This window comes from Littorina saxatilis, linkage group LG1 (genome assembly GCF_037325665.1).
Source record: "Littorina saxatilis isolate snail1 linkage group LG1, US_GU_Lsax_2.0, whole genome shotgun sequence".
In the NCBI taxonomy this organism is placed as follows: Eukaryota; Metazoa; Mollusca; class Gastropoda; order Littorinimorpha; family Littorinidae; genus Littorina; species Littorina saxatilis.
This window is the reverse complement of record NC_090245.1, coordinates 96,726,722-96,736,230: the sequence shown is the minus strand read 5'-3', so window position 1 is coordinate 96,736,230 and position 9,509 is coordinate 96,726,722. Positions and strand designations below refer to the sequence as shown.

Sequence of the window (9,509 nt, the reverse complement as noted above, 5' to 3'; positions counted from 1 at the left end):
CAGGAAAGAACTGGACTTACTGAACAAACAACAATTAATAATGGGAAAACTAACCGTGACTTCAGCAGGAAAGAACTGGACTTACTGAACAAACAACAATTAATAATGGGAAAACTAACCGTGACTTCAGCAGGAAAGAACTGGACTTACTGAACAAACAACAATTAATAATGGGAAAACTAACCGTGACTTCAGCAGGAAAGAACTGGACTTACTGAACAAACAACAATTAATAACGGGAAAACTAACCGTGACTTCAGCAGGAAAGAACTGGACTTACTGAACAAACAACAAGTCGCGTAAGGCGAAATTACTACATTTAGGCAAGCTCAGTCGAACTCACAGAATGAAACTGAACGCATTGCATTTTTTCCGCAAGACCGTAGCATCGTCTGTCCACCGCTCGTGGCAAAGGCAGTGAAATTAACAATACAGAAAAGCGCGGGAGCGGTTGCGCTGAGGAGGATAGCCCGCTTTTCTATATCTCTATTCTTTTTAACTCTCTGGACGTGTTTTTAATCCAAACATATCATATCTAACAACAAGGACAAGGAATAAGATGAAATTGTTTTTAAATTGATTTCGGAAATTTAATTTTGCTCATAATTTTTATATTTTTAATTTTCAGAGCTTGTTTTTAATCCGAATATAACATAATTATATGTTTTTGGAATCAGAAAATGACGAAGAATACGATAAACGTACTTTTGGATCGTTTGATAAAAAAATAATTTTAATTACAATTTTCAGATTTTTAATGACCAAAGTCATTAATTAAATTTTAAGCCTCCAAGCTGAAATGCAATACCAAAGTCCGGCCTTCGTCGAAGATTGCTTTGCGACAATTTCAATCAATTTTATTGAAAAATGAGGGTGTGACAGTCCAGCCTCAACTTTTACAAAATGCCGGATATGACGTCATAAAAGACATTTATGGAAAAAAATGATTAAAATGTCTGGGGATATCATACCCAGGAACTCTCATGAAAAATTTCATAAAGATAGGTCCAGTAGTTTACTCTGAATCGCTCTACACACACACACACACACACACATACACCACGACCCTCGTCTCGATTTCCCCCTCCGTATGTTAAAACATTTAGTCAAAACTTGACTAAATGTAACAAGTCGCGTAAGGCGAAAATACAACATTTAGTCAAGTAGCTGTCGAACTCACAGAATGAAACTGAACGCAATGCAACGCAGCAAGACCGTATACTCGTAGCATCGTCAGTCCACCGCTCATGGCAAAGGCAGTGAAATTGACAAGAAGAGCGGGGTAGTATAGTTGCGCTGAGAAGGATAGCACGCTTTTCTGTACCTCTCTTCGTTTTAACTTTCTGAGCGTGTTTTCAATCCAAACATATCATATCTATATGTTTTTGGAATCAGGAACCGACAAGGAATAAGATGAAAGTGTTTTTAAATTGATTTCGAAAATTTAATTTTGATAATAATTTTTATATATTTAATTTTCAGAGCTTGTTTTTAATCCAAATATAACATATTTATATGTTTTTGGAATCAGCAAATGATGGAGAATAAGATGAACGTAAATTTGGATCGTTTTATAAATTTTTATTTTTTTTTTACAATTTTCAGATTTTTAATGACCAAAGTCATTAATTAAATTTTAAGCCACCAAGCTGAAATGCAATACCGAAGTCCGGGCTTCGTCGAACATTACTTGACCAAAATTTCAACCAATTTGGTTAAAAAATGAGGGCGTGACAGTGCCGCCTCAACTTTCACGAAAAGCCGGATATGACGTCATCAAAGACATTTATCAAAAAAATGAAAAAAACGTCTGGGGATATCATACCCAGAAACTCTCATGTCAAATTTCATAAAGATCGGTCCAGTAGTTTGGTCTGAATCGCTCTACACGCACGCACGCACACACACACACACACATACACACACACACACACACACACACACACACACACACACACACACACACACACACACACACATACACCACGACCCTCGTCTCGATTCCCCCCTCTATGTTAAAACATTTAGTCATAACTTGACTAAATGTAAAAACGAACTCGGAGACAAACAAATATTAATGGGAAAACGAACCATGACTAAAGTTAGGAAAGAACTAGAATTACTGACGAATATCAAGGTCTCTCGTTTCTAAGAGGAACCACGTGGAAAGTTCTACGAAGAAATAGTACAAGACTGAGATCGAGGCATGATAAAGATGAAAGACTTTTAGTTCTCACACCCACAGACATCGGTCCCTGAAACCCATCCCACTTCCGGCGTCTGTCGTCAGTCATTGGCTGAGCCCACATCACTCAAACCTCGTCTGCATCACTGCCGGAAACATGCCTTCCATATATGGCAATACCTACTACTGGGTGCCGTATCTCAGCGTAAAAGATGAATGACATTCCTCGGATGATTACGTCTGTGCACACACACACGGCGCCTACGATTTACAGAACACGCCCGCAAAGTGAGCGCAGAAAGACAGTATAAAAGCGGCTGAGCCGACTTACAACTCATCAGTTACTCTTGAAACTCTACATTTGTTGCGCAGCTGGAGAGAACACTCTTTGCGGAAGGATTTCTATTTCCAACGTGTTATACCCGAGCCTTTTTGTGATACTCAGATTTCACACTTCCATTCTGAAGTGACACTTGCGACTGAGATTTTTACAATTTCAACCTGACAGTTGTGGCAGTGCACAATTCAAGAAGAAAAGCCATTGGAGTTGCTTCATTTGTGACGCTAAAAGAACGCGTTCTGTAAAGCATTCAACAGTTTACAAAGGGCAGGAAACGTCCAATCTCGTTCTGCGGGTTTTCAAATCTGCGAATTAATTTGTTGTTTGACTGGTGTTGTGCCAAGTCGACTGAGTTACAAAAATGGGACCTGCACTGGTTTTCTGTGTTATTTTCTGCGTACTGCAACCAGCGCTCCAGTACTCTTTGGGTAAGTGCCTTGTGTGTTGTTCGTTTTCGGCGTCGTTTTTCAGTGATACTCACTCACGCGTGTTCATTTTCTAATTGGTTTTGGGTAAATTTTAGATTTAATTGTTGTAAAATGTTCATGGTACATGTACTTGATTTTGATCACGTTGATTTTGGCTAAATACTGCAACCGATCATTATAAAAACATGTAAGCATTATTTTATGTTAGTAATAATCACAGACATCGATGGGGGTCTGAATTCGAGTAAAGCTGTGTAATGCAAGACAATTCCAAGAGAGGAAAACTCAGACAATAAATGTTACATTTTTGCAGGTCATCGTGATCACATGGTGTTGGTGTTGGGGAGGAGGGGGGGGCTTACTTTTGGGTTAAGCTCTGTAATGCAGGCAAATTCCGACAGGGCAAAATTGAGAGGGAAAATGGAAATGTTTTCAGGTGATCGCGAGCACATGGTGTCGGAGGCTTGGAGTGATGACATCCTCACTGACGGCTGGAATGGAGTTCCACGAGGTACGCGTTTTCACTATCACCTTTCTTGGCCCGTTTATTCAATGTTTTATCTTGATGTTTATATGTTCGTAAAGTTGACATTTATAAGTGTGACAGTTTACCCTGTCACATAAGCCTTGGTACGAAAACATCAACAAGCCTACGAATTATAGTGGTGTATTCAATATCATTTGTATCATCTCTATCGCCGTGTCTATTGCCACATTGATTACTGTTTTGTCTTAGTACGAGCCCTTACCCGGCAAATGTACTTTTTTTTCTCAAGGAGAGAACCAAATTACTCCTTTCAAATGCTAAATTTCGACGGCAACTGGGGGGAGGGGGGGGGGTCACAGAACCCCTGCATGGCCAGCCCCTGTACTTTTGCCTCAGTTGGGAAGCATACACAAGATCCACATCTGAACTCGAAATTCAAATCTTGCAAACAACTAGCGAGCCGGGTCAGTAGCTCAGTTGGTAAAGCACTGGACTTGTGATCCAGGGTCCACGGTAACGGGTTCGAATCCCGGTCGGTAAGGACACGGGTCAACTTGCCGTGCAGACTCAGAGACGGTATTCATGTCATATCCCCGTGACACGAGAGGCACACAAAAGACCTCGGTCATTCTGCCATAAGTGCAGGTGGCTACTAACACCTACACACACACACACACATACAAACACACACACGGGTAGCGCGACTCTTGATGCTGCTACCTTTCCACTGGGAGGAAGCGATCCGAAATTGAAAACTTGCCTCTCTTTCATCAGGTTGTGGCGGGAAACCAGCAGACGTGTACTTGGTGATGGACACAGCAGACGGTTCGCCTGCTAAAGCAGTGGAGGAGAGGAAACGTTACCTCAGCGACCTGTCCGCCCTCTTCTACCTACACAAATCATTCACCCGTGTCGGCATCGTCACCTATGGTCACACACCCGTCCTCACCACCCCTCTCGGCGCCCACGTCACGCTACCGGAAGTGCAGAAGGCTGTGCAGGAGACGCCACGCGTCGGCGGAAGTCGCAACACGGCTCAAGTAGGTCACACTTTGAGTGCTCATCCCGGTCCTGCTGAACCCAGTATAGCAGCGACATTGTTGTCCAAGTTTATCACAATTGTACACGACTTGAAGCTATTCTGGACGCACAATAGAGTCTCTGTTAGCTTACGCCTGACAGAACCGAATTAAGTTTAAATCAGTTCCGGTTTTCGTACATTTACTCGAACATTATAATCTCTGCAGCAGCATGTTGAACTGAACTATTGAAACGCCCACACGCACCCATAATACTCTATTTTATTATTATTGTTCATATTATTCATATTATTATAATATTACTATTAAAAAGGGGACGTATGTGTCAGAATTTTTAATAGCTTGGTTTTTTTTCCGTTCGCAGGCTCTGAACTACCTCCGTCTGTCGGCCTTCTCCCCCGCAGTGGCGCGACAGGGGGTGGCTCACGTCGTGATCCTCATGACCAATGGAAACTCCGCAGACGATATGCAGCTATCCGAGGAAGCCACTCTGTTACGCAAGCAAGGAGTGTACATCTACGCGGTTTCCAGCACCGCTTCCGGTCACATGGACAAACGAGAGTTGCACGAGCTCGCGTCCAGCCCCCTCGAGAACTTCGTGTATACCTCTGATGATTGGAACATCGTGGATTCTCTCATCGACCTCCTGCACATCAAAGAATGCAACTGTAAGTATCTAAGCAGACGTGTTCCCCTTTTGACCACATTTCTGTAACAAGTTTTCAACACTTTGAAAAATAGTACATAGTTCATGTCATAGAACACTTGTGAACACTATGAGTGTCGGGAGAACCAGAGACTGCAAAGTACACAGAGATGTGACGGGCCTTCTTTGCGCTATGGTAATAAAACTAAGGCCAGCCAATCAGCGCGCATGATGAGATTTTCCACTGTCTCTAGTAGAACTTTGACAGAATGTTTACGTGACATCATTATTCGCGCTATGGTGTCTGTTCGAACTTTGTTTTCGCTTTTGGTGTAAAAGATTTCACTTTGAAAGAGAGGGTACAAAAAAGACGGGTTTGCGGGGTGTTTTTGTTTGCATTTTAGTCCACGTCAAGTAAAATGTTATTGATTTAAAAGTATTTATGAATATTCATAGAAAAATCAACAACAAGTTTCAAAAACATATTTACAATATTTACAACTTCTGTTGGGTCAACTAGGCCATACACACTTCTCTTTCACTCTGGAAAAGAAGTGTTGACCCAAAAATCGATATCGTATCTCTTTAACCAAACTGATTTTGTGTTGCCACAGACCAAGTGCTGCCCCCACTGCCAGGCAAGGAGGCGGTGTGCACGAGTCGTCGCCCTACGGAGCTGCTGTTCGCTGTGGAGCACCTGGCCATGGGCAGCAGGCACACGCAGCTCGTCGTCACCTTCATCCAGCACATGCTGGCCGAGCTGGACCCGGACTCCGACATCCAGGCTGCCATGGTAACCAGCAAGGACCCCATCTCGCGCCGCTTCGCCTCCAGCCGGGACGTGCAGCCCGTGCAGAAAGTGGAGCGCACTCTGGGCAGAGTGGTCTTCCCTGACCTCGGGTCGCTGCTGAAGCGAGCAAGGCGAGCGCTGACGCGGAACAGCGCGACGCGAGCCCAGCTGACCAACGCCTCACGCCAGCGGCTGATGGACGTGCAGCGAGTGCTCGTGGTCTTCATGGACGACAATGTGCAGCTGACCAAGAGCGCGCTGGCCGCGGCCAGGGCCAACCGACGTCACAAGCTGGACACCTACGTCGTGTACGTGGGGGAGGACGGGAAACTGAAGGACACGGCGGACGAGGTGGCGCTGCTGGCGAACGGCGAGGGTCACGTGATCAGGGTGCCCAGCTACGACCAGCTTCAGTCGCAGAGCACCGTCCTGGACACTCTCAGAACTGTCTGCACAGGTCAGTAGTCTTCTGCTCGCCGCGGATGATGATCAGTATTGTTGTTTATGTTCTTGTACAATGTCTGTAATCCTAGAATCTATGACTATGTCAAGCTTTGTATGTTGCATTTACTTTTGAGTTTGACATTTGTGAACTTGCATGGGTTCTGAAAATGTTTGTGAAAGAAAAAAAAACGTTGATGGACGGTGTTCCCAACAGAATGTTGACGTCAAAGTGTTGAGAGAAAGTATCTTTTTTAACAGGTGGACATTGATGTTAAACTCAGTCAAAACATAAGTGAAGGGGCATGCTCCAGGGTGATACTCCATCTTTAGATAAACAGGTTACGAGAAAGAAACAAAACCCACACAAAATAACAAGCCGCCGCAAAGATGTAGGGACGGTCGGTTGTGATCGATCTTTTCGGGCGGCCAAGGCACCAGAGCTGGAGGTTGATGTTATGTAGGACAACAACAACCACTTCGTATATGACTATACTGCACACATGTAATACAGCACTATCACTGCTTATACCTTGTGTTTCCGTCTAGGCAATATTGTACACAGAGTTAACCTTTACGTTGTATGTGTTGCAGGATTATGAGGGAACATCATGGCTTCTTCCTTCAGTTCAACCCATTCCAAACGCGTCTCTGTGATCTATCGTGAGTCATCAACCGACGAGTGACAAAGCAAACCGTTGGCCGGACATCCCGTAGCGAAGCCTCGGAATGGTGCCATGCCGGCTACGTCCATCGGCATGTCACCACACCCCTGGCGGCAAACGGCATACGTCTGCACTTGACCTTATCGGCATTCCAAGCTCTCACAAACTTCAACACACAGCAAGGCATGTGCATCAGCTATCTCGCAACTGAGCTGCAAAGGCCGATGTTCATAGTTCTGGCGACTTTTCGAAGCATAACAAAGAGCTTATCTCGCAGATATCTCAGTCGCGAAAGCTGCTCAGATACCGAAAAGGTCTATAGCGGTACGACCGCTATTACATGGTACTTCGTCCCTCGCTCCACCAGTCATTGATGACCACTGTCCAGCTAATACTTGCATGATCATTGATGTTCGCCAGTGTCCGCCAAAGTAATCGCCCATCGGTCGGTCATACGCCAGTGCTGCCAGCCAACGTCATAGCAGTCGCCGAGCAAAGCTACGTCACTCATGATTTCGTCATCCCGGAACTGAGAAACAAATGGAATTCACAGCACTCTAAATGCACACGGCATGACTTTGGTTTACTAGAGTAAGTGAGAGTAATACGGAACCAGTCTCCTGGCACCTGAGAGAATAACAAGCACTGAAATGAACAACCGTGACTCAAATGTGCCAAGACACGTGACTCACTCCTACGTCATTCCCTCAGTTGTGACTCAGCGGATTGCCAATGCTAAATCATTGATTTGCACGTCATTGACGAATCACATTACCTCCCTTTTTCTCGAAAAGCAGCACTGAGCAGTCGTCGACATCCTCATGTCGTAAAAAAAATCATCGTCACAATGATCATCAGCATTATACTTCAAGATCGTCATCATCGTCTGTCCGTCTGTGTTTACTTAAAAAATGGTGGTTGCGACTTCAGAACTCACTCACTGACATCTGTTCAACTGGACGTGAAAAGAAGGCGCAACTAGGCTATATTATAAATTCTACGACTTGAATGACAGTTTGGTTGTTACTATGTACATAATGACGGCAGTTAGCCGTTTGTTAACTGACAGAGAGAGAGAGAGAGAGAGAGAGAGAGAGAGAGAGAGAGAGAGAGAGAGAGAGAGAGAGAGAGAGAGAGAGAGAGAGAGAGAGAGAGAGAGAGAGAGAGAGAGAGAGAACTAAGCCTATTTCTGCCGTTGTTCAAATGATGGTGCTATCCAAAGAATGATTGAATTTGACATTGATGTGCAATAAACTGTTGCCAATTTATTGTAATATGATATGCCCTGGATAAACGATTGGCTGGGAATACAACATCGAAAGACTTTTTGTTGTTGTCAAATGTTGCCTTCGTGTGTAATTATTATATGTGCAGACAAGGAAAGTATTAGTCATACGCTGATATTTGACGCTCATGGGACTGATGTGCAATATTTTGTTTACTTAAGTATGTTTTGCTAGCTTGAGTGGTTCATTGATGTTGATCTGGTTGCTAGCTTGAGTGATTCATTGATGTTGATCTGGTTGCTAGCTTGAGTGGTTCATTGATGTTGATCTGGTTGCTAGCTTGAGTGATTCATTGATGTTGATCTGGTTGCTAGCTTGAGTGGTTCATTGATGTTGATCTGGTCTTTGTTTTCAATGTTTTTGTATTGTCTTCATACTGACATTGTACGCAAAGACATGACTCCTTGCTTGACTGCAAGGCTGAATGCTAGTGGTTGTGTGTGTCACGGTGTGTGAGTGTGTGTGTGTGTGTGTGTGTGTGTGTGTGTGTGTGTGTGTGTGTGTGTGTGTAGTGTGTGTGTGTGTGTGTAGTGTGTGTGTGTGTGTGTCCCGTGAACATAACTGTGTCCTATTGATTTGAAATAAACGTTACTGATTTGCACATTGCTGTAATTTGACTTGGTGATAACATGTGTGTGCCTTTGTGTGCGTGTGTATTTGTGTGTGTGTGTGTGTGGTGATCTCAAGGCAACTCAGTTGAAAATGGTGGGCCCGCTTCATGGGACATTTCCAGAAGTGGTACGCGACCCACGCCATCTTTTCCGCCTCTCAGTGTGCAGAGCAGTATCGGTCGTACACAACCCAGGCCATCCGAACAGAGATAAACACCATTAATTCACCATGGGTCGTCCACGACCCACAACATCCGGACTGTGTAGTTCAAATGACATCATCTTGTATTTGTTTCCCATTTTACAAGGAAATCCGGCCTTTTAAAAAAACACAGTCGATATGAAGGTTTTGTGATGTTTCAGGATTACATGAAGTACCAATCAAAATCTCTCAATAGTTTTAGCGATAACGGCAGACACTTTTGTAAGTCTCTTAAGCGTCCGCAGTAGGGCTCCTAATATGGACCCCTTTTTGTTTCATGCTGATCATAACTAGCTTGTTTTCTTGCGAAGAAGTTTCCTTTTGTGTTTGGTAGTCCTTCTCTCTTAGGTTAACCGTTAGGCCTAATTAGAGTGAAATAGCTTTGATA

At 43.9% G+C, this 9,509-nt stretch overlaps 1 protein-coding gene across 1 annotated transcript; it reads left to right on the top strand.

Annotated features, from left to right (window-relative positions):
* The first annotated feature begins 2,379 nt into the window (after positions 1–2,379).
* Positions 2,380–8,909, top strand: LOC138946799 (cartilage matrix protein-like). The gene is made up of 6 exons (XM_070318205.1): positions 2,380–2,953; positions 3,390–3,464; positions 4,215–4,480; positions 4,845–5,148; positions 5,741–6,373; positions 6,952–8,909. The coding sequence occupies exons 1-6, from the start codon at positions 2,887–2,889 to the stop codon at positions 6,957–6,959; spliced, it is 1,353 nt and encodes a 450-aa protein (XP_070174306.1). The 5' UTR covers positions 2,380–2,886; the 3' UTR covers positions 6,960–8,909.
* The last annotated feature ends 600 nt before the right edge of the window (positions 8,910–9,509 follow it).